At 36.1% G+C, this 25,029-nt stretch overlaps 3 protein-coding genes, 1 non-coding gene and 1 pseudogene across 12 annotated transcripts; 2 read left to right on the forward strand and 3 right to left on the reverse strand.

Annotated features, from left to right (window-relative positions):
* Positions 1-98: 98 nt before the first annotated feature.
* LOC105159242 (uncharacterized protein At1g01500-like) lies at positions 99-3,688 on the reverse strand. 4 transcript variants are annotated; one of them, XM_020692600.2, is made up of 4 exons: positions 3,334-3,688; positions 3,110-3,194; positions 1,687-2,464; positions 99-479 (listed from the first exon to the last, which is right to left on the reverse strand). In XM_020692600.2, the coding sequence occupies exons 3-4, from the start codon at positions 2,389-2,391 to the stop codon at positions 246-248; spliced, it is 939 nt and encodes a 312-aa protein (XP_020548259.1). In that variant the 5' UTR covers positions 2,392-2,464; positions 3,110-3,194; positions 3,334-3,688; the 3' UTR covers positions 99-245. The 4 variants fall into 4 exon arrangements, with proteins under 4 accessions (XP_020548259.1, XP_020548258.1, XP_011074541.1 ...); XM_020692599.2 differs by having other exon boundaries at positions 1,687-2,460; positions 3,334-3,687; XM_011076239.3 differs by lacking the exon at positions 3,110-3,194 and having other exon boundaries at positions 1,687-2,460.
* A 4,428-nt stretch (positions 3,689-8,116) lies between these two features.
* On the reverse strand, positions 8,117-8,189 carry TRNAA-UGC (transfer RNA alanine (anticodon UGC)). The gene has a single exon. It is a non-coding gene; the product is annotated as a tRNA-Ala (tRNA).
* Positions 8,190-9,787: 1,598 nt separating this feature from the next.
* Positions 9,788-18,106, forward strand: LOC105159244 (PH, RCC1 and FYVE domains-containing protein 1). The gene is made up of 9 exons (XM_011076246.3): positions 9,788-10,324; positions 11,299-11,385; positions 12,697-12,786; positions 12,935-13,021; positions 13,110-13,214; positions 14,249-16,333; positions 16,417-16,563; positions 16,916-17,379; positions 17,566-18,106. The coding sequence occupies exons 1-9, from the start codon at positions 10,277-10,279 to the stop codon at positions 17,723-17,725; spliced, it is 3,273 nt and encodes a 1,090-aa protein (XP_011074548.1). The 5' UTR covers positions 9,788-10,276; the 3' UTR covers positions 17,726-18,106.
* Positions 16,185-24,540, reverse strand: LOC105159243 (uncharacterized). Of its 6 annotated transcripts, none has more exons than XM_088878422.1 (11): positions 24,381-24,540; positions 24,215-24,286; positions 24,040-24,114; positions 23,759-23,842; positions 23,049-23,120; positions 22,181-22,295; positions 22,010-22,101; positions 21,262-21,303; positions 21,087-21,167; positions 20,411-20,482; positions 16,185-16,250 (listed from the first exon to the last, which is right to left on the reverse strand). In XM_088878422.1, exons 1-10 carry the CDS (start codon positions 24,408-24,410, stop codon positions 20,411-20,413), a joined length of 735 nt encoding a protein of 244 aa, XP_088734548.1. In that variant the 5' UTR covers positions 24,411-24,540; the 3' UTR covers positions 16,185-16,250. The 6 variants fall into 6 exon arrangements, with proteins under 6 accessions (XP_088734548.1, XP_088734547.1, XP_011074545.1 ...); XM_088878421.1 differs by lacking the exon at positions 16,185-16,250 and adding an exon at positions 17,138-17,276; XM_011076243.3 differs by lacking the exon at positions 16,185-16,250 and having other exon boundaries at positions 20,228-20,482; positions 22,181-22,250; positions 24,381-24,539.
* Positions 19,551-20,210, forward strand: LOC148788869 (protein RADIALIS-like 3 pseudogene; annotated as a pseudogene).
* Positions 24,541-25,029: the final 489 nt, after the last annotated feature.

Raw genomic sequence — 25,029 nt, forward strand, 5'->3', positions numbered from 1 at the left:
TCTCCTCACGTTTCATTTTCAAACATTAAAATGCATGTAAACTCTCCCAAAACAAGTAAATGCTCAAGTAGTTCACAGGAATAACCCAAGACCGTTCATGAGCCATGAAACCTCTCTCTTTTCCTCTTATTGGATCAAGTTAGAATGTAGACACTATGAAAATTGTGATCAACTAACTTAGGACCTGAAATGCACATCCTAATGATTGTTAACCAATAAAATTGGGATGAGACAGTGTTTGTCAACTAGATGAGCCTCCTTCTAAAGGTCCGGGTTGTAGTCTGGTAAGTGCGGACCAGCAAACCAACTCCAATCCCAATCCCCAAGCAAATGCCGAGGCCTATCCCAACACCCACTCTAACACCAGCATTGAACCAAGAAAGTTCCCCATCTTCACCTTCGATATATTCTGTCCGTCTCCAGTATAAGTTATCGTAGTCTTCCTCACTTTCTGGTTTGTAATTCTTGTACTCTGCAACCTGAAATGAAATCTCCCTTTAGATGCGCACATTTCCGATGAAACATGAGATTTACTAATATCAATAAGGAACAACGTAATCCATCACAATATGTGGCTCCAGAAACATTCATTTACCATTTCAAAAGATGCAAACAAGAATCAAGAATGGTATAATCAAGTTAAATATCTTCGCAGAAGGTTACAGAATCAGCATCACTGAATTTGGGTCATAAACTGCAGATATATCTTGTTTTTTTCTCCATGACATAAATCAGACTTTCTGAATTCCAAACAAGAAAAGGCCTCGGGTCTGATAAGATAGAGTTAGGAACACGTGTATATTCCATGAAATTCTTCAAGAAAGCTGAGTTACGGTCACAACCTATAAAGAAGATAGCTTATGGTCCGAGATCTTGCATACAAATGCCAAAGTGTTGTAGTGGGCCCCACAATTCAAGACTACCTACCTAGTTTCTGTCACAATGAGAACCATGGGGTCAATTTTCAGCAGCACATGGATAACACGAGAGAAAACTAAAAAGAAGATTATTACTCTTATCTCTTCAATATTTGTGCCTGCCCATACCCCTTGACATGTCAAAGATAAGATTCTGTGTTGGTTGTGCCTAAGATCAATGGAAATGGGCCTTTTGTTGGGAAGAAGCATGTTTCATCACGGGAAGCAGTCAACATCCATACAAGGATAAGGGTAAACCTTGAATCGATTACTCAATCTAATACTTGTGCGTTGTTCCAGGATGTAGGAAACTGAGAATTATTCCGATAGTTTCAAAAGTGATTAGTCACTAACAGCAGTAACATTTTCCAACTTGGTCTAAGAACTAACACTAGTTTGAAGAAAACAACAGATGACAAGAACAAACTTCATTTGATCCCGTTCTTCGTTTTCTTACACCTAGTCATTTTCTTTTCATTTAAGGAGGTGGACTTCAATGCAAGCGGCCGGTCATGCAATCAGCAATAACTTAGTAGTTAAGAGATTTCCATGATCTACCAGTTCAATCTCAAATGTGTGAAATGACTCAACATTATTCAATATAGAGGTTTAGCCTTAAACTACAATGCATTTAGTAGAGACCGGATGATGATGGATTTCTAAACATAGCTCAGAAACTGCAAAAAGGAAAGTCACAGTTAGCCAGATTAATGAGAGACAGGTTTTGTTGTGTATGCCAAGGACAAGAATGTTTATCGAACTACATTACCTGAAAATCATGCCCAGATGCAGCATCTTGATGGGATTCAGAAGCATCATACTCTGGAATTGAACCCAGCATAGCCTTCCTATGCTTCTTGCGGGGGCTAAGCTGTAACGTCTTGGTTAATATGATGGGAGTCCCTGAGAAGCAACCAGCCACATAAACTTCAATTGTAGGTGACAATGATTCAGAACCCATTACTTGTTTTCCTTTCAAGAATCCCACACCAGCGCTGGTTACGGATTCACAATTCATGCTCCACTTCTTGCCTACATTATTTGATTCCCCTACAAAACCATTGGCACCTAACATTTCTAGAACCCCAGAGATCACAAGATCCTGTTGATGGAACACCTCAAATTTCACGCTGTCTGTTAACCTTATGCTATCCGTGCTGACAAATGTAGATTCTTCGGACTTCTTATCCACCCGGTCCCTTCTAAGAATGCACGAGATTCCTTCTGAATCCATGGAGCATCTCACTCCATTCACTTCAAGAACTGTATCTGGGCTCAGAGGGATGTTGTTCAGGGTGAGATATTCTGGGGTCGAATCATCTACCATGAAATTACTGATCCTCACATAGAACACCCGTATATCAAACCAAGGTAAAGAAAACCTGCCAGACGATTGGTATGATGGATGCCTGATAATCTGTAGGCCTGGATCAATCAGATTCCCATTGCTATGAGACTCGTAAGAAACCATCATTTCAGGACCTATTCTGAGCAGATTCCTTCAAGAACATGGATGGAACAAGACGAACAAAGGCGAGCAACCCTGTCTTAAAATAAACATGATATATGATGTTCAGATAGAGCTAATATTGAGGTAAACAAAAACGTATGGAATGAAACCATTGCTATCCGAAAACTTGTAATAACAGCACTGATAGCAAGGAATTATGTCGAAAGCCCCAAAACTCAAACCTATGACCATTGCCATTTTCCATCACTAGACAAGTATGTTACTAATAGAGTTACATATACATGTAGGAAGAAAATGTGAGCAGTGCTGCTAGATTATGAGAGAACCTCATCTTTGCAACAGATAATCTTGATAGAGGCAGAGGATCACAACTATAAGGCCATTTGCCAAATAAAGAAAGAGGGCTTAAAAGGTAATTCCATGTCCAACGAATTCCTCTCAAAACTGAAACAACTGCGAACATAGTAAACGGCAACCCAATTGTTGTGGCGAAATATTAGTTGAAAAAGTTGAATCCCACATGAAAAATCCATAGAAGAGCAAAATATATCTTCATTTTCCCATAAAGCCCCCAACAGAAACGATATGTACTCTTCATGGAAAGGAGAAACAATACAGCAGACAATTTCCACAAGAACCATAGAAGTCCCACATATACAAGCTCAAATCTACTTATCACTTCGTTCTAATCTTGTCCAAAGAAAACCCAGACTGAACTTACACTGTAGTAAGTATACAGGCTCTCACATCAGAGACACAGAGACAGAGAGAGAAGGGGTAAAATGTCTGAAGGCAGTTTCCCACCTCTTGCCAAATATAAACGTCAAAGAATCAGCAAACCAACTGAAGAAAACACCAAAAAAAGAAAAAGACAAAACGAGAGGGAGAGGGGGGTTGCATGGTTGTGTCAAAAGCTAGAATTTTGAAGTTCAATAGTAAAGTTACCAAGAAAACCTTGCAACCTCAGCCTCCTCTCCAGATAAAGATTTTTGTGGGCAGTCAGAAAGTTGGAGTATTGTCTGCTCAAACAGCAAAAATATTAGTTAATGTAATCCAGACAGAGACAGCGCCTCATCTCTCAAATCCCTTTCCTTGTGCAAGACCGGAGCTTTTCATATTGATCCCCCTCCTCCTTCAAATTTTGTGGCCAGAAATCAACTATAGACCCACTTTTTTGGATTTTTCAATCTAACGGAGTAAAAATTAATGACGAGCTGTTTCTCATTCTTGGTTCAGTCTTCAGCCCCTGCGTTTGCATTGCAAATTGTGGAGTTTGCAGCAAAATTCATAAATAGAACCAAATTTCAAATTTGTTTATAAAAAGAAAATTTGAATTTCAATAAATTTAATTATATCAAAAGGTTTGCGTCTGGTCCATGTGAGCCAATCAAAATCTTTATACTCCTAATTGTCCTCAAGAATTTAAATTTAACTTCGCGTGAATCAACACACAGTATCACTAGATACTTTTAGACCCATATCGCAAGTGTTGGGACGTTTAATTTGAATAATTAAACCAGAATAATTGATGTATCGATCATGATCTCAATTAAAAGTGATTGAAACAAACTTAGATCAACAAAAGAGTCTGAATACCAAGTAACTAAATTACGTGCTCGAATGCATTGCCACGTGACAACATGTGACAAAGTTGCATCTCTGTATTAATTATTACATTACTGATTTATACGTATGTGTATATTTTGGGTGTACGTGTGCGTGTATTTGGCACCAAGAAATGTACATTGATGGAGATGGGTTTGCGTGAATAGACCTTATCCAAAAGGATTTGCATTTGACGAGGTCAGTATCTTTCGTTGCAATCAAAGTTATATTTAATATTTTAACACATTTATTATTAAAATTTCAGAAAATTAGATTAATTGTATTCATGTCGAAAACTTGAGAACAGGGCCACATGCGTCTCCCCATTTTCGTTGTGGATTCACATAACTATGCATCTGCCTTTGTCTATATATGAGTTTGGGCCCTCTGAAATAAAAATTTGTAGTTGAAATTTGTTTAATTTTCAGTGTGCTAAGTGACTGATGTTATATTGTACAGAACATTATTCATTTTACTTATAATGAGTCTTACAATTTTATTTAAAAATACATCTCGATTAAAAGAAAAGGTTTTAAAATTTATAAATTATCCAAATTCATTAGATACCGTTGATGTGCTGATGCATGACAATATCACACGTATGATTAAGTCATCTTGCCTTTATATATCTTTAGTCCATTCTAGAATTGGAATATTTTATTACTATGGCAAAATAAATATTTTAATTTTATATTGAAGGACATGTGAGAATTTAAAAGGAATAACACAAAACTTCAATGTTCCATGCTCATCTTATCTCGTAAAATTGATGATATTAATGTAGCAAGGAAAGAAAAATAAATGACAGTTATTGAATTTTCTTTGTACATGGATTGTTCCGTGTCATCATAATATAATATATATATATTATTTATAATGATAATTTATATTATTTGACGTCTTCACATAGACGAAATCAAATCTGGGGATGTTAGATGTAATTTCTTTAACTACAAAGAATTTACATATAATTACACCAAATATTAAGAATTGAGCGTGTAATAATCTCAAAATAAATTAGAGACCAGAAAAAAGCCCAAACGGAAAAGAAAAGGCAAAAGACCAATCCGATTCAGTGGGCCTGAATAACAGGTCCAACATACTATTGGGCTCATTACCCAATGGGATAGGTTCAGGATAAAGGAAAAATCATTTGAAGAATTTTCCGGGCCTTTAACCTCAAAAGTTTGTAAGAATTTTTCTTTCATACATGTCGAATTTGTTCTTACATCGAGTATGCATTTACTGCTCCTACCAATATTAATAACTAACAAATACCCAATAAAGAGTACGAGAGCAGTAGAAAGCAGCAAGAGCCATGATGCCGACTTATTTGATATTATGGAATATAAAATAAAAGATAAATTATATTGACACCGTTTTAGGTTATGTCGAAATGCATAAATATTTTTTTGTTATTGTAAAATTAAAGATATCTTTTTAGGAGGTGTTTGTGTAAACTTTTCTCACTGAATATGAGTTTACTAGTAATTACAACTACAATATCTCAAGAGATGTAATGCATTTATTTTTGATAAAAAGTGTGAGCTTCATATGGACGTCGGCAAGTGGGATAATTACACCCACTTAGAGTTTGATTAGTATTAATAATTATGATAGGTAATATTGTTTTATTGTAATAATTTAGAATAAAACCTTAAAAAAGAAAAGTGTAAGAGGGAAAGTAGGCCAGTGGAGACATATAATATACTGTGTATAGTGTAATGAATGCTTCCAAATGTTTGAGGAGAGTTTGACCAAATCTTACTTCCTTCAACTGCTTTTAGTTTGCTTTATTCTTTCCCACTATAAATACATTTGGATTTGGGAATGTCAACTTCACACTATACCCCCCTCTCTATTCTTTATTTCGGCTAATGCTCATTGCAGCCCAACAATTATTTATTTATTATTCTCGGAACTCATAATTAAAAAGTTATGAATTTATCTTTTAGGGGACGCCTCACTATTTGGACTCAGTATTTTATTAAAGAAATATCGCGTTCAAAATTCATTGGCATTTGACAGCGTATGTGAGTGGATGAGGCGTGAGTTTATTAAAAAAAATTATATAAATTTATATATAATATAAAGAACATAAGATAACATGAGTTTTTTTGTGTAAAAGATGTAAGAGTTTGAGAATTTGAGAGTTGTGTAGTTGTCTTGGGGTCCGACAACATCACCTATGAATCATGTAAACTCACCCCCACGTACAAAATGAAAACCCCACCACACTTCACTACTCTCCTTGACCAAATTTCATTCTCTATACATAAATTTAAATAAGGGATAATTACAGTCCTTTTTAAAAAGTTAATATAATTATACATAAATTTATATAATTTAAAAAATTATATTTAGTGTTTTTAAAATTTACTTTCTTCTAACAGATATATCTATTTATTAATCAAAATTCACTGAATTTGTTCATATTAACTAAAAATAAAATTGGATTGAAATTCATATTTACCTCCGATTGACTTATTGCAGGTCAAATAATTCTTTTTATGAACAAAACTATCATTCTTCATCTTCATATATTAATACATGTAAGCATATATATCTTCACCTTTATAGTGGAGATTACTAAGAAAAAAATTATTTACCTGCAACAAGTTAATCGAGGGTAAAAATTAACTTTTACTTAATTTCTTTTATTAATATCAACACATTTTATGATTTTTTACTGACGAATTTACTTATTTATTAGATGAAAATAAATTTAAAAAATATTAAATATAATTTTTCAAATTACAAAATAATCTCGTGAAAGAAACACGTAATTATACCTAATGATAAGAAAATGAATATCGGGTAGTGTATATATAAGTTTAAACCATGGTTAGATAGGTAACCAGAACCACTCCTTATTTCTCTCCCTCATTCTTCATTATCATCACTCTCTCTCTCTCTCTCTCGGCTTCATTTGCACACGCTCACTCCATTTCTCTCCTCAACAGGAACAATAGTAGATAATAGCTGTGATTACTCCCTTGATAACTGTATACATAGACTTGGTTGTTGACGATTTTTGTTTTGTGGGTATTGGTGAAAAATGCATTAAAAGTGATGGGGAAGAAGAGGGCAATGAGGAAGAGGAAGGAGGTATCGGTGACAGTGGGAATAGCAGAGTCATCGTCAGTGGAACAGCAGAGTAGGCCAAGGAAAAGAGGGAGGCCCCGGAAAAGAAGAGAGGGAGAGAAAGCAACTACTGAGGAGGAATTTCAAGAATCCAACAAGGGGAAAACGAGTGATGACAAGGAGAAAAGCCCTGAAGAAGTAGCAGAGCAAGTGGAGGGCTCATCGTCAAAAGAAGAGGAAAAATCTCAAGATAAAGAATTAGCAAAGCAGCAGCAGCCTCCGAGAAGCAGAGCTAGCAGAAAAAGCAAGCCCACAAAGACCAGCTGAAAATTACTCATCTCCATGCTGATGAAGACCGAGGAAAGGAAATTGATTGAACAAGACTCAATCACTGTGTGTGTGTTTGATGATGTGACGGTAGAAAGGCAGCAATTGGTTGATAATAATTCACTTTTTAAGGGAGCAATTGGTTGATAATAATTCACTTACTTGATGCAACAGTAGTTGTCTGCAGCTGGTGTTTTTACTGCAGTTTTTGTGAATTACTTGGGGAATTTTATCTATTCTTGAAAAAAAATTCTTACCAAAAAATCAACCTCAATTATACCAAAATTGTTCTGCTTACAATATAATTGGTTTAGATAGGAGTAAAATCAATTTGATTAGAATTTTCCCTATTCTTGTGTCAAGAAATAAGGCCCATTATGTGTTTGAGAATGAAATGAGGTCCCAGTTTACCATATTTCACCACATATTTGAGGTATTGTCTGTAGGAATACAAATAGCTTTTCATTTTTCAAGAGGGTCAGTTGTCTGCAAGGGCAAAGACATACGGCTCATTAATCGTGCTTTATCCGTGAGAAAGTTGTTAGAATTCATAATTTAACGTTTTAGGTTGAAATAATAATAATGAAAGTGGGCATGGGCCCAACATTAGCAGTAGAATATCAGTGGTGGGCTGGGTTATTTGTACTGGGCCCCAACTAAATCATTGAAGGGTCCAGGTGGGAATTTGTGAGTCAAAAAGACTAAAATAAAATGGAGATGCGGGGTATCGAACCCCGTGCCTCTCGCATGCAAAGCGAGCGCTCTACCATTTGAGCTACATCCCCAGTTGGCACAGAGATCTGCTGAAACTACTCTTATCGATTTCCAAAAAGAAAGGAATATTAGGGAAGCCACTCCGTATCAGAGCCAGGTTTCGATCCTGGGACCTGTGGGTTATGGGCCCACCACGCTTCCGCTGCGCCACTCTGATTTGTTGACCACCTTCCAAATAGAAAAAAGAAAGCGAGACAATCAAAATCTAGATAATGTATACCCTTTCGAGACAAGACAAAACATACCTAATATTTGTACTTTTTTTTTATTTTTTTACACCTTATATGTATGTTTTTTTATTTTTCAATTTTTTATATATAATATATATATATACGCACTTACGTATATAAATATAATATAAAAGAGACATGATTTGACAATGAATAGTGATTTTTATTTATTAAACATACAATATTTATATATATAAACATATATGAAAGAGGTATAATTTGACAATAAACAGTAATTTTTGTCTCCGAAATCCTAATATCAAACATACACCACTTATTTTAAATTACCTCAAAACATAAATCCAAACATACCAAAATCTATTTCCAACACACACTTATTTATTTCTATTTTTCTATCTCTACTTCCAAATTATCAAAATAAGACACTCCAAAATTAAAAATACTACGCCTGTTTCTGTGCATCAAAAGGAGTAAAGTGGTATTCATATATATTTACAAATTATTGCAATGTGTTATAATGCAATCAATTTCTTCACAAAAACACCACAAAATATATGATATCCATGTAATTATTAGAAATATCAGTTATCAACACTACTTCCAAAATTCAAATTCCGAACATAAACCACATATTTTTACAAAAACACTTGTAATCTGTCATATATATTTTATGTGTGTGTTAATATTATTTAAATAAAATATTTATGAATTATTCATTATTTAATAAAATATATGCAAAATAATAAGTAATGTTGAATTTATAAGAAAATGAGTAACATAAAATCATTTCTCAAAAGAAAAAAATTAAATAACTATCAAAAGATAGCGGAGGAGTGAGAAGTTAAACAAATGAAAAAAATTACATTTAACCCACACTAATATATAAAAAAAAAAGGCCACTACACTCACAAACGTCGGTTAATGACACCGTCGCATTAAATTTTTATAAAGTTAAAAATATTATTCATGATAAAATAACTAACTTATCTAATTTTTTAAAATTTATATTAATTGATAAATTATTATTTGTTTCTTTCTTTTTTTTTATTAATGTAATGTATTAATTTTTTATTCTTATTCATAATATATAATAAAGCGTGAAAAATTATTTATTATATACAAATAGAAGTAACGTGCAACAATGACTAGTGTTAGAAGAAAATAGACTAAAAATAAAAGATATAAAAAAACTATTCTTCATTAATAATAAAGTATAGATTTTATGTACTAGAGAATCTAATCATCACTGCATACGTAGGTATAAGAATTCTTACAGTGTGATTAAATTTAATTGAATAGATCATGAAATTTAAAATCTTACATAAGAAGAAGAGAAAAAAAAAAACATGTATTAACTAATAAGAAATTATTGGTGAGGATAATGTGAAAAAGAAATTTAATAAATATTTGCGTTATACAGAGGTAGTTGAGGCGGCCAAGAATTAGCGCGCCAAATTCGCTACAGCTGCGACCGTTTTTCCTAAACTTGTGTGTCACTTTCTCTCTCTGAAACTCTTCCTCTTTCTCTCTCTACCCCCTCTTCGTCTGTCGTGCGTCTGATCATTGCGAATCTGCCCAAGCTCATTTCATAATTCAGGCGAAGTATCATGAATTCACTCATAATTCTGGAAAATTTACTGCCATTCTTGGTGAATCTTAACTGGATCAGTATTAATTTTGGCCGGATCACCGAGTAAATTATGTGACGTTATACAAGTGTCGGGGAAGGATTTCCGAGATCGGCTCAAGCAAGCTTAGCTCAAGGTTTTGGTGGAAGGATTGTCTTTTCTAGGCAGGTTGATGATTTTGGCCATACAAGAGTGCATTGCCATCACCCACGAAGATTACACGGATGGTTGGGATAAATAGGTTTTTCTGGCGAATTCCCAAGATTTGTTAAAGATGGAATGGCAGATCTTGCTAGTTATGGCAATCCTGACCGTGACGTCGAGCAGGTATCCCTGCTTTTTCTCTCTTGTTTAGTACTATAATCTTGAAAAACTTGTGAAACTATAGTATATGCTAGATATTTGGAAGCCTTTGTGCGGCAAAGTTAGTAGTAATGGAACTAGGATTCAGGATTAGGGGTGTTGAGGTAAAATCTACACAGGTATTATCAATCACTAAAACTCCCAACTCCTCTCTTTAACCATAATAAAAATTTATCAAGCTTCCAAGCTCAACTTGTATTGAATATGATTAAAGTTATTCAAGCTTATGTCAGTTAAAGCAGGACAAATACCTTATTCAGCTTGATTCTATTCGTTTACACTCTTATCTCATATCTGTCTGTGTAGGTGATTCTATTCAGTTAAAGCAAGTTACACATAAGATTCAAACTCATTTTGAGGCGAGGGTTATAGTAGCCTGTCAACACTCTTTGCTCATATCTGTCTGTGTAGGTGAGGATTGTGGAAGATATATAATGATGGATTGTATTTCCCTTGAAAGCCACATGCAGTAATCTTTTAGGTAGTGCCATGACACCACTGGATTGCTGAGTGCTTTATGGGTTACTTTAAGAGGTGGGAACTGCATGGGTGGTGGATGATAGAGAGGTTGTTTATACAACAGTTTGAAAATTGTAACATTGAACTATTATGTATTCAGTGTAAGTTTGCTGAAGTTACAGGTTTACTGGTAATAAAAGATACGTGGAAAACAAGTAGCGTACTTGATAAATCATATACGAGAAAAGAGGCTCAAAATTAGTAGATGGGCTTATCTAAAGTAAATCATTTTGGGAGTCGAAACTATTGGGTATGCAGATGACCGGACAGCCACAGAGATTGGTCTGAAATTTCTCCTTCAATGTCTAAATGTGTTGTATTATTCTATGTACATAAATATTAATTTATGATATTTTCCTGTTCAAAATTGGTCAGTTTGGGACCCTGCCTGCTCATGACATTACTTTTGTTCTCTGAAGGCACTCATTGCCTTGAAGAAAGGGACACAGTTGCTCAAGTACTGCAGAAAGGGGAGGCCTAAGTTTCGATCATTCAGACTTTCTTCAGTAAGCAAATTGTCTTTATCTATTTTCTTGACCATTTAGATTTTGTTTGTCATATTCCAATACGCATTTTCTTCCAAGTTGTTTGAGTGTGCATTCTAAAATGACTACCTAGGTTTTCACCACGGGGAAGAGTAAAATCTTGATTTACATGTGAGAAATTTCAAGCATTCATCAATATCTTGCTAGCCCGTAGAAGAGAAGGCATTATAAATTTCTCGGGTTTAAGGTTTCTATTTTCGTAATATCAACATGTTCTGCATGTGATCAAAATCTTGTATTTTAGAGTGTGTTTGACTTTTTGGCATCATATGCTGTTATATATTTTGCAAGGAACTTCAAAATGGTCTGGGAAGCTTATTTTCCTTCTTTTGCATATTGAGGCTTATAACATTCTGTAATATGGTTAGGGACAAAGGATTCAAGATAAAAATAGGAGGGGAAACCTTTGCTCCAGCCCAAGAACTTGAGTCCTCTATTGTATATGTTATATTTATTTGCCCTAGACCCACAAATTTGATCTAGGTGGTTAACATGTAAACCACAAACGGGAACTTCTTTCACCAATTTCTCTCCATCCTGCCAAACAAGAAAGCTTAAATTAGACCTCCTTAACTTTGTCCTCCTCTCAAGTGCTGCTATCCAAATAACTTGCTTCAGTAGAGGATGCCTTTAGGAGTTACTGGAGGAATTCCGCTCTGACATTAGGTTTCCAAATTAGAAGGTTTTTGGGCACTGTTCGCACTAATTTCGTTGGCATTACATTAAAATTTCCTTAGTATTCTAGATGCCATATTTGATATTAAAAACACAAACTGTAGCATGATGATAGAAATTTCAAAATATATATAGGTTTCATTACCATCAATCTCAATAAAACCATAAAAAGGATGATGTGCTACTCAGTGTTCGCATTCTAGCTTTCCTTAATATAGAGACGCAAGCAGAAGCTGTTACAACGGAAGATCCACTTTCTGCTGAAGTCTTGGTCAAAAGCAATTTTTTTTTTTTTTGAATCTAAGAGATTGCAGAAATGCTCACACTGTAGAGCTTAAGTTTCCAGGGAATTCAACTGCATGTCCCCTCTATTTGGTTTTCCCGTGCCTATCGTACTATTTGCTTGTTGTGTCTATTGGCCAATACTTCACTAATATTTTTGAATTCTCCAGTTACTATTTTGTTGCATCCATTTGCATATTGCTCATATATATAAGAAAGAAAGCATAAGTTTTATATATAATTTCCATAATAGAATGTGAATATCTATTGATAACCTGAAATACACAGATGCCTAAGATTTCATGCTATTTCCAGGATGAAACAACATTAATCTGGTACTCTAAAGGATCAGAAAGGCACTTGAAGTTATCATCTGTTTCACGGATTATTCCTGGACAGAGAACCGTGAGTTAGCAAAATTCTTCTTTTAATGATTATGTTTTTAGAGTTCATGTTACTTTCTTTGGTATGACACTGAGCAAAGTTATATTCGACTTTGGGAGCCAGAAACTAATCATTAAGAATAAATATTTTTTGTACTGTGTCTGTACAGCCTGTTTTTAAAAGATTTTTGCGCCCAGATAAGGAGTACTTGTCATTTTCGCTCATATATAATGATGGTGAAAGATCTCTTGATCTGGTCAGTGGTTATTGCAATTATAATAGTTGATATGACCCCCTTAATGGTAACTTTTCCCTCACTTACTGCATCTTCTCAACCTTTGTAGATCTGCAAGGACAAAACTGAAACTGAGATCTGGCTTACTGGCCTGCAGACTTTAATATCAGCTCGCCAAGCATATACCAAACGGACTAGAAGTGAAATTTCTGATGTAAATGTCACTCCAGAACTTAATGTCTTAGCAATATATTGCTCCTTCTTTGTCACTTGATATTCTTTGTGAGGATGGCATGGCTGTGCCAACTTCTATATACCTATCTGATATGCATTTAACTATATGAATTTAAGTTTTAGGGCTGTCTACCCCAATCATTTACACCACTGCCTGTTCTCCAGTTATTTTGATGAGGCAACTAAATCATGTGTCATGGATTATTATCTATCTAATCTTAATCTTCTAGAATACATTTACCATGTCAATCATCTGAAAAGACACTGCATACTATTACAGTGACCTGCTCTCCGACTTCTGGATGTCCTTCTGCACAACTAATTTTATTCAGAAAGTCTACTTCTGCAGGGTGTAGACACTAGATATCTGCGTCACAACTCAATATGGTTATGATCATTGATAAATTTCTCGAACTATGTGAGATCCAACTTCTGAAATGAAAGGGATGGAAGTAGCATTGAGTAGATCTTACACGGAAACTAAACTTAGAGCTGTTTCTTTGTGCAATTCCATTAAGGCATGAGTTGGATAGTTTATTGGCAATAAGGTTATTCAGCTGTTCTTCAACAGATAGACTATAAATGTATGAAAGACATTTTTTGCATGTCACTTTTGCTTTTGTGGTTATTGGGAAACTGGAGATCTTTCTTGGAATTGAGTGTTTCAATAAAGAGCCACCCTTAAATTTCTGGACTTTGGAAATTATTTCCAAATCTTTCGTAAAGATTCTACTGAGCTTTAGCTGCACAGCCCTTTTACTACCTTATTACCTTCTAAGAGTAAGCTACATATTCCGAAATGCACAATGAACCACAATTGGGTGTACAGATTTGACTCTCTTTTAAAACTCTGTGAAAGTCTGGTTTGACATCGTTTCGTTACTCATCCACTAAGGTTAGCGGGTGATCTTTAATTGTTAAATTTGATGTGTGTTACTTAAAACTACAGTTATACATTGATAAATTAGTTGGTGTTAAGTTATAGTAAGTCTCATAATATGTATGTGTTTGTAGTTGCATGGTTGTGGTGATACCTCTCAAGATCATCGCCCATTTGGAGCAAGACTGGAACTTTCGTCAAGTATCCACAGCAGAGTCTCCACCGATAGTCTTCGTGATAATTACTGGAATAGTTCTAGCTCACATGCAGGATCTGAATGTGCAAGTATGCAAATTCGAACGAGTGGTGCAGATGGTTTCCGAATTAGTGTCTCAAGTACTCCTAGTTGTTCAAGTACGGGTTCTGGACCAGATGATATAGAATCACTTGGTGATGTTTATGCGTGGGGAGAGATTTGGTCTGATGGACTAACAGATGGAACCGGGAAGCCAATCCCAGTAAAAAGTGATGTTTTCTCTCCTAAGCTGTTGGAGTCAAATGTAGTTCTTGACGTACACCAAATTGCTTGTGGTGTTCGGCACATTGCTCTTGTTACTAGACAAGGCGATGTTTTTACATGGGGAGAGGAATCTGGTGGCAGGCTAGGTCATGGAGTTGAGAAGGACTTCAGTTGTCCTCGACTACTAGAATTTTTTGCTGTTACAAGTGTTGACTTTGTTGCATGTGGCGAGTTTCATACATGTGCAGTGTCTGCATCTGGTGATTTATACACCTGGGGTGATGGTACACATAATGCAGGACTTCTTGGTCATGGAAATAATGTCAGCCACTGGATACCAAAACGAGTATGTGGATCTTTAGAAGGCCTTCATGTTTTATCAGTTGCTTGTGGCACCTGGCATACAGCATTGACAACTTCAACCGGACAACTGTTTACTTTCGGAGATGGAACATTTGGGGCTCTAGGTCATGGTGATCGTGAAAGCATTCCGTATCCAAAGGAGGTTGAGTCGCTGAGTGGTTTGAAAACTGCTGCTGTTTCCTGCGGAGTGTGGCATACTGCTGCTATTATAGAAGTTACAAATCAGTTGGGTCCAAATATTTCCTCAAGAAAGTTATTCACCTGGGGTGATGGTGATAAAAATCGACTGGGTCATGGAAGCAGTGGGATGCATCTTTACCCAACTTGTGTTTCTGGTCTTATTGATTACAACATCCAGCAGGTAGCATGTGGAGATAACATAACTGTTACCCTTACTACGTCCGGCCATGTCTTCACAGTGGGAAGTAACGTACATGGTCAGCTAGGCAATCCACAATCTACTGGAAAGTCCCCTTGCTTAGTACAAGACAAATTAGTTGGAGAGTTTGTTGAACAAATAGCATGTGGTGCCAATCATGTTGCAGTCCTCACTTCAAGAAGCGAAGTATTTACCTGGGGAAGAGGAGCCAATGGTAGACTAGGACATGGGGACTTAGAAGACCACAATGTCCCGACATTGGTAGAAGCTCTCAAGGACAGGCTCGTGAAGAGCATTGCGTGTGGCTCAAACTACACGGCGTGTATATGCATCCACAAGTGGATGTCTGGGGCAGATCAATCAGTTTGCACAGCTTGTAGGCAGGCATTTGGTTTTACTCGAAAGCGACACAACTGTCATAACTGTGGGCTGGTGCATTGCCATGCTTGCAGTTCCAAAAAGGCACTGCGGGCAGCTCTTGCTCCGACTCCTGGGAAACCACATCGAGTCTGTGATGCTTGCTATCTAAAACTTAAAAGGGCTCTAGATGTTGGAAAAACAGCGACTTTAACTCGAAGAACAACGGGTCACCGTCGCTCGCTGGATCTCACTGTTAGGGGAGATAGGTCAGACGGAAGAACTTCAAGACTTCTGCTTTCCCCCACTCTGGAACCAATCAAGTACCTTGAAGTCAAGTCTGGAATGTCTGGAACAAGATCTGATAACTATGCCTTAGTGCGTGCTTCGCAGGTTCCATCACTATTACAGCTCAAGGAAATTGCTTTCCCAAGTTCACTTAGTGCCCTTCAGTTGGCTCTAAAGCCTGTTATCGCATCAACTGCAAATCCTCAACAGGCCCAGCTGCAATCTCAATCCAACTCAAGACCTGCTTCCCCTTACTCGAGAAGACCAAGTCCTCCACGATCAGCAACTCCTGTATTTTCAAGGGGTGTCATCGATAGTTTAAAGAAGGCAAATGATCATTTAAACCAAGAAGTTTCCAAACTGCATGGCCAAGTACAAATTTTCTCTTGTTAACAAGATGCATCTCATACTTCAGTTTGTTGTTAAAAATTATTTATTACTTTGTTTAAACTCAGGTTAAAAGTTTAAAACAAAAAAGTGAAGACCAAGATACAGAAATCCAGAAGTTAAAGAAAACTGCTGAGAATGCTACTTCATTAGCTGCTGATAGATCTTCCACGTGTATTGGAGCAGTGCAAGCCTTTAAGACCATCGCAGATCAAGTAATTCTATCGTTTCATTTCATCATCCATCTTTATGCAAGTTGAAGTTTCAAATTTACATTAATAAGAATCTCTTATTTTTAGTTTGATATAATAAGATGATGGCATATGAGCATTTGAGTGTTCTCAGGGAATGACCTCAGGTTCTTGTTGGGAAATTCATTAAACTTTTGGGTTATCTTTCAGTTAATTTTACTCAAATTTTTCCTAGAACAATATTGTGCTCTATTTTTGTCTGACGTGATACTTGTGATGACCAAGAAAAAGTGGCAAGGTGTGAAGCATTTGTCTCTCTTGGTTTGTGGTGAAAGTATTTGTACTAATAAGCACGTTTCTTCTTTCTGTTTTTTAGTTAAAAGAAATCACAGAGAAGTTTCCAGCTGATATATCTGAGAGTGAATCCATTAAAGCAGTACATGCTCAAGTTGAATCTTTTCTGGATAAATATGGGGCTCAAGCTGAAGAAAATTCTTCTTTGCCACCAGAACGGAGACCTGACCAACAGATTCATACCGAGGAAATGGCATTATCCTTTGTATCAAATAGCAAGGAAGATCATAAAACAGAAGATCAAGCCAATCCTGGCGTTCAGGACAGGCCCCAGGATATTGAAGGAACTCCAGAAGAAATCAACGGATCATCTGTTTCTGATAGAAAAGGCATGAATCAGTCAAGTGGAGACAGTGGCTTCGGGACGCCTCCAGCTGCAAAGACTGAGGGACAAAAAGAAGTCATTGAGCAGTTTGAACCAGGTGTTTATGTAACTGTTGTTGTACGTGCAAACGGGACCAAGATCTTCAAGAGGGTTAGATTCAGGTATTGTATAGAAATCCCATATTTCTTTTGTGGTTTACAAATTGTGATTCTACACAGTGAATTGAACCATAATGCCTGTTTGCTTTGTTCTTAGGCAACATGACATCATTAGACTAATTTGGTCATTTCCATTTAAATATCCAGTCTAACCATTTCCATTTGACATGCTTGTCAACATTGTTACAGCAAGCGAAGGTTTGCCGAGCAGCAGGCAGAAGAATGGTGGAAAGAAAACAAAGATAGACTACTGCAAAAGTACAGTCCGAAAATAACTAACATGCCGGTGGAAGCAAATGCAGTTCAGCCGGAAGCTCAGGAAGCTAATGAGGCAGCACAATCTTCATAGGAAAGGATTTTTGCAGATAGATTGTATAGAAGGAGTAACTTGGAAACATAGGTGACTGAGAATTCTCTCTAATTAATCTGGCATGAAGAACTCTTTCTTGACAATGCATAGAGATATATATAGAATTGTAATATTTTGGTTCCACATTAATCTTCATGTTCGTGTTCTGGTTTAACGGAGGTAGCACTAGATTTAGACAATGAAAAACAGCTACCCTTTAGAGAAAATGGGGTCTGTTTTGGACGTTTTGAAAAGGACATTGTTGTAATAAATTCAACATATATTACAGAACAAGTAGTCATGTATAGATTTTGATATATGTTTTGGGAAGAACGTGGTTCTGCTACTAGACTCGTACTAAGATTCTTTAAGGTTTGTTGCAATAAAGCATACACAAAGATGCATTCTGAGTCTGTAAAGAAAACATAAAAGATGCTTCTATTTCTCAGCAACACACACTATGCATATGTCTCTATAAAACTCAAAAGAAGAGTATTTTTCCTTTTTATCGCAATCCCTTTCATATATTCCATTCAAGACCGACGAAGCCACCCCCCCCCCCCCCCCAAACGAGGTGCAGGATTTGAAAAGAGAAAGGAGAGCCCATTGAACCAGATATGACATTTTCACTGCGAATGACCACGTGAATCTTATCAGTAGCATATGCATTCATCTCTCAGGAATGTTCCACCAGAGTTGTGGAAGTCATTATCAAATTAAAGACTACTCTAAAGTAAATTTTACCACACACACAGAAGCGCAGCTACTACTTAAAATTGGAGTAGACTAGTTTTTATTACAGGTCCGAAGTTCTTACACAACAGCTATGTTCTATTCATGTATACTGTAATCTTGGTTCCCATCTACTTGCATCAATTGAAGCTTTTTGCCTTCAGCACATATAACCAGAAACATCGTTTCTATCAAAGAAGTCTAATTTCAAATATTTTTTTGACTTTTAAAAGCTAGATTACTTATTCCTCATTCTTATCAAGATTGAATCTTTTCAATGAAGAATCCATTCAACTGGATCCCATCTTCAACCCTTAAAGCTCATGACAACGAAACGGCTAGTGGGTGACCGCCCATGAACATCGATTTTCACTGGATACCGGTGTGGATGATAAGGATTCCAAATATATCCGGATCATCTTTCACCACAAAGAATATATTGTGTATATAAATGTATGTGTGTGTATAAAAGGTGAAGAAGTGTGTGCATTGCAAAGAAAGTTATTTCAAGACTTTGCTCTTTAATCCCTGTATTTATCTTAATGAGAAAGTAAAGTAAATGAATTAGACATTCTGTTTTAGAACTTGCTTTCGGCAGTCCTGTCAATGTGTGCCGGCAAGAACTGGTAAATACGTGAAAAGGTGTTTGATGATCTTAAGCAATCCATCAACGTTTTTGCAGGTAAAGAAGGAAAAAGGGAAAGATAGTGTTAAAGATTTGATACCAGCTTTCCACGTTTTTAAAAGGTGTGATTTATCCCACATGATACGTGAAGAACATATTAATATCATTAAGGGATGCTAACAAAAGCATCGTGCTCACTTTTGACTTGTCAGATATTGCATGTACTGTCCTGGTACGGACATGTGAAGCTATATAATACATAATTTGTATCCTTGAAATTCAAAATAACAACCAGCTTGCACATATAAGTTCATGGTAGACTCGATGCTTTAGGCACCGAGTATATGATTGATTATTCCCTCATCGCTATGTGATTACTACGTAAAGCACTGATTCAGCCAAATCCCGTCAAGGCTTAAATGTAAAGCAAAGAAAAAAAAAACGAAAAAACTAACTCCCTCTTTTCCTGGTCTAATGCTTAAGAAAGAAAAGTTTCCACCAAGATTTCTCCCACAGGGCAAGTAGAACAACACAAAGACATGCGAAAAGCAGGCAACCTGCCCCTGCCCCACCACCCCCACAACCTCCAAATACTATATATAGAGCAGCAAGCACGTCAAGTTTCATAGAGCACAAAGTTAGTTTCCCCAGTTAAATTCCACCGAGGTTAATTCTGCAAAAATGAGCTCAAACTCGGGTTGGACAGCAGAGCAGAATAAGGTGTTTGAGGATGCACTGGTGACCTACAAGGACAGGCCCGATTGGTGGCAGAATCTGGCTAGGGCGGTTGGTGGCAAGACTGTTGAGGAGGTGAAGCGCCACTACCAGAAACTGGTGCAAGATATCAACCACATTGAATCCGGGAAAGTGCCGGTCCCAAATTACAAATCCCATGGAGAGACAAGCTATGGATACAAGATGGCTAATGGACAGGGCCAAAGGTAGTCAGAAGTCAGATTAAAATACTAGTCTTGTGGTTTACTTTCTTCCCATATTAGCAAAAGCAATATAGATGTGCTCATATGTAGCTGATGGCATAGTTATTCGAGTTGTAATAGTAGTAATTATAGAAATATGCAACCTTTTAAAATGAGGAATGAACAACCTTAAGGGCTTTAGCCTTATACATGTTGAGGATCATCAGATAGACAAGAAAACTAGAATTTCATCAAAGGAGTTAAGGATCAAGTTTTTTTTAGCAATGTTTACTCAAGAAACTGAAATGTTTTAGCATTCACTGGCATATGAAGCAGACAATGGAACAATCATACATTTTCCGAAGCATACATTTGACAGCAGGTCAAGAATCAAGGAGTCAAAGATTTAACCTATAGAACCTCCTTCATTAGTCTTCTAGTGAGCTCTTTCGGGAGTCCCATTACACTATCAGTTCCACCAACCTGTCGAATTAAACAAAATTTTTCCTTATTTTTTTTTTAATACATAGATGTGAAGATGTAAGCAATAAGAACTTGAAAACATGCTAGTTATGTAGGTAATCTAAATGCAAGAAGATCACAAATTAAACTCTGCAACTACAAAGGATTTTCAGGTGATATTGTTCTTAGCAAGTAGCTCAAATTAGTAAGAGCCCAGAAGTATCAAACATTCAAGAAGATATATCCACACATAAGAATTCGGCATAAATTCAAATTATCAAATATGTCCAATCTCCAAATATTGACTGTTGATGATTATTCCATAAAACTGACCATATTCCTCATAGAACCTCCTAACGACATCCATTGTTTACCAGCCGGGGCCTCTACTTTCAGCAAATCAATGCAGATCATAAGCTTTCATCACTTCTTTTTTAGCATAATTTGACTTTTTAGCCACCCTGCAAATCCAATTTACTACATGCCTAATAGCAGTGATATCTCCAATTTTTGGCAATAAGCTAGGCCAGTGAACAAAAGCTAACTTTAACTTCATACCCGTTTGGTTTTTAATTGTTTTTTTTTTTTTTTACCACATTGAGGATACAAAGTATGAGATACCAACCACTTCTTTCACATATGGCAAAACCAGAGGATGTTCAATAATCAGTCCACCAGCTACATTTAGTACATTCCCTTCTTTTATCTGGAGAAAGAAAATAGAGCAGCTTAGAAATGTTAATGCATTTTACTTAAGATAAAGTATAAAATAATAGGCTGTAAAAGTCCATGGTCCATACCAGGTTGTCTATTATCTGTTCTGGAATATCATGGAAATGAATCTGCAAAAGTCAGAGGACTTATCATGACCATAGCTATAAAGGAGACCAAAAGAAACATAGAGAAAGTGGCAGGTCTAATTGAAAATACAGCAAAAGAAACAGTAATGAAAGAGAAATACTTTATTATGGATATGGATCTTTATTCTACGACAAGGTTTATAATCACAGATAAATTGAGCACATAATGCTTTATATATCAGGCTGAGAAGCATTTTCGGAGAGGTCAATCTACATATTGCTAGTTGATGAGCTACTTACCAGTATTATCAACTTTATGCCAGCCAAGTAGTGAAAAAAGACAAATCAGCATGGAGTAGAATGATGTATCTTATTTCTTAATGTATCATAGAACAAGAATATTGTAACTATAGCAACCTGGTTTTCATTAGCTCTGACCAACAATTTCATTTCCCTGATCTAGCATAAAAGAAAATTGGTGGTCTTAAAAACATAGGAAATCATATAAAATGTTGCATATAAGTGTTCCTACCTGACATATTTAAATATGACCTTGATCCTAATGGCATATTACGTAGACCACAAGGTCATATTTATCAGCCTCTTTAACAAATAGGTGAAAAAGATTGCACCATTCACCAAGCATATCTATGAATTAGAACAGAGTAGAATAAGAATTAAAGCAACCTCCACTTCCTTGAACTCTCTCAGAATAAAATATTAAGAGTTAATTTCAGTTAGAAAATACCTCCACTTTGTCCCAATCCCCTTTTCTTAATCCAGTGCTAAGGTTTGTCACAAGAACAGAACTCAAAGTAGCAGCATGCGAACCAGAATAACCTGCACATATCTAAAGCTATCAGAACGAGAAATTAATGAAAAATACAGAAGAAGGATCAATATAGGGATATGATTAAACCTTTTATGAATTCACGTGCCTCTTCTTCACTGGAAGGCTTTTCTCTTATCATGCCTTCATACACCACCACCTCCAGATCATTTTTATTTAGAGTGAGACAAAAGAAAACATGCAACTATAGAAATTAAAAAAGGGCAACAAATATTAAAAAATGAAATAAGCATTCAGCGCATTCTGATATCTCACACCCAAGAACCATTTATTTCAGCCATATGGTTGATTGGATGCTAGTTTTCACCTATGGCAAATTATCCCTACAGGTTGTTGCTATTTGTAACCTCAAAATAAGGAAGACAGGGTAGATTATAGAGGTTGATGTGTAGTCTGGCACAGAAAATGACTACACAAATTGGCTAGGCTATCAATGGAGAGGGAATATATGAGATGATAGGATCCTAGGATTAGCCTTGATCAAGTTAAGTGGAGAGAGTGCCTGGTAGTTTGTCATGAATTTGAGGTGATGTGATTTGAAGAATTGAAGCTAGGCAGCTTATCTGAGTGTCGTATGCCCAAATGTATTAGAAAACATCCATGTATACATAATGCACCAGGCATGAAGATGGAAAATGAGACATTGCTTATAATAAGCATATTCCTTAGTTCATTAAATTAGATCCCACCATGAAAGACGCTGAATATTTTCTTTAAGATGGTTTGAGCATATTAAACCTTTGTAGGACAATGCTTGTTTGCGACTTATGCAACCGACTACAACTGATGCACATCCTATACTTCCGTCCACTTCTAGCTAAAAACTCAAACTTATCACACTGCTAAAGATATAAGTTACAGCAAAGAATGAGCAACAAGAACATGCGAAAATCATGACTAGAAACTAGGATAATTAAACCAAGGAAATATCTTATACTTGATCACAAGTAATAAGCAGGGTGGGTTCTGCATCCTCTTTGCCATGACGCTTTGGTTGGACATTTTCTACCTAGTGAAAAATTATAGTTAAGATAAGCAAAGGGATACATAACGAATCTATGTCAAACAGGACAGGCAAAAGGCATTAGATTCACTACTGCGGATACATCGACACCAGAATGTCAAATAACATTCAAAAAGTCAATTTTGGTCCTAAACTCCACACTGTAAAAAGAGAAGCACTATTACATCTTTCCATTATTGTTCATCGAACAAGTGCAATTTCTGAACCACGACAGAAACTGAACTATGTGTGAAAGTTCTTACATATCCTTAATACCTTATTAAAAATCTTTTGAAGCTCTCTAACCAATAGAGATATAACGAACCCAAAAGAATTCAGATCACACTAAAAGAAATAAAATTCTATAAGCATAACAAGGAATTAAAAACTGCAGCCACACTATCTGTAAGAAGACATTGGCCATCGGACCCAGCAATGGGAGACTTGTGGTTAGGAGACACTTATAATTAGCATATACAACTCACTACATTTATACATTGTAGAATCTTCCAACATATTCTCAGTAGGAAGAAGTTCAGCTTGATCCTTGACACAACTAACATCGGTTGACAATGGATGCAAACCGTGTATCAACTATATCCATTATAGCAACATACATTTAAAGGGGAAATGAAAAAACATACAGTATCAGCCGCTATCACAAGTGTAGGCTTGGCATCCTTCTCCTGGTTTTCAACATTCTTGAGTTTTCCCACTATGGCATTTGCCTGAGACACAAAGCAACACAGAAAGACGACATTTTGTAAGCAATACATAACACGGTAAAAAATAAGAACTGGAAACAAATTTCAACTACAGTAAACAGATGAACGACAACTTTAACTAGTAAATGAATTTGCAATGGACCAAGTTGTAATGGCGTCCTAACACTTACTACTCAACACGATCAGTGGGAATAAAATACCTTTGCCTCAGCAAGAGCCGTAACCAAATCTTCAGGCTTTTCTTTACGAATGGCCTTTTCATCTATATCTGCAGACTACAAAAGAAATCAAACAGACAAACCTCTACGATTCCTTATCCAAAGATATCAATCTCTATACTGCTTTTCAAAGAACAACAGGCAAACAGTAAATTACCATAGTTGTGAATTCAAACCCCATGTCTGCTAAAATCTTTTTACGGGCAACAGAAGATGATCCCAAGATTATCTGCAACCCAAGAATCAAATTCCGAGCGTGCATTTTTCAGGTTGTAGTAAAAGCGGAAGGAATTAACAGAGGTAAACATAGTAAAGCTACCCACCTTGAATTCCTGACCAGTAGATGAATCCATATCCGGGAAAGCTGGAGTCACTGGAGAGAAAAACGGGATTCTTGAGACAGGCCAAAAAAATTCCAGTTTCACTCACTGCAACCCTTTCGGCTTTTAGCCTTGCTGGTCTAGTTTACTGGGCCTGTCATGGATGCAATCCTTAATGCTTTTGGGCCCAAAACCTGTGTCTGAATTTCTGTGTTTTGTTTTCTCAAGAAATATTTAACAAATTGCTGTCTTTTCATTAGAAATTTATTTAGAATACTTGTTGTTGCACACGGTATCAAAATTATTAAATTATAGTATCAATATTGCACGTGAATCCTAAATTATGGTATTAAAATTATGATTTTTTTTTTCTCAACGCCCCCCACCCCCCCTCCTCTCATGTGAAGACACCTAATTTGCCATTAGATTTCTAATAGAATTACCAAAATTACAAATACTTTTTAAGTTATTTTTTGAATCATGGTATCAATATTACGAGAAGTTCTAAGTTGTGGTATCAAAATTATATTTCTCACAGGTTATGCTAGTGTATTTATACAAAATAAAAGATATTTTTACTCACAAGCAAAGATTTGCGATATTGCTCTTTTTTATTAACAAACAACAATTTGCAGCACCACTACATCATCTT

This window comes from Sesamum indicum, linkage group LG3 (genome assembly GCF_026168435.1).
Source record: "Sesamum indicum cultivar Baizhima isolate 11 linkage group LG3, ASM2616843v1, whole genome shotgun sequence".
NCBI classification, from domain to species: Eukaryota; Viridiplantae; Streptophyta; class Magnoliopsida; order Lamiales; family Pedaliaceae; genus Sesamum; species Sesamum indicum.

Bases quoted from the DNA above. Each gene is read 5' to 3' on its own strand.
- LOC105159243 (XM_088878422.1), bottom strand. From the start codon at position 24,410: ATGGATTCATCTACTGGTCAGGAATTCAAG. The intron at 22,296-23,048 runs GTATAAGATATT...TAATTTCTATAG, and splicing joins TGCTTATTACTTGTGATCAA to TTGCATGTTTTCTTTTGTCT. The intron at 20,483-21,086 runs GTTGGTATCTCA...TTAATTCGACAG, and splicing joins TGCCATATGTGAAAGAAGTG to GTTGGTGGAACTGATAGTGT.
- LOC105159242 (XM_011076239.3), bottom strand. From the start codon at position 2,391: ATGATGGTTTCTTACGAGTCTCATAGCAATGGGAATCTGATTGATCCA. The intron at 480-1,686 runs GTAATGTAGTTC...ATTTCATTTCAG, and splicing joins CATCTGGGCATGATTTTCAG to GTTGCAGAGTACAAGAATTA.
- LOC105159244 (XM_011076246.3), top strand. From the start codon at position 10,277: ATGGCAGATCTTGCTAGTTATGGCAATCCTGACCGTGACGTCGAGCAG. The intron at 11,386-12,696 runs GTAAGCAAATTG...TGCTATTTCCAG, and splicing joins GATCATTCAGACTTTCTTCA to GATGAAACAACATTAATCTG. The intron at 13,215-14,248 runs GTAAATGTCACT...ATGTGTTTGTAG, and splicing joins CTAGAAGTGAAATTTCTGAT to TTGCATGGTTGTGGTGATAC.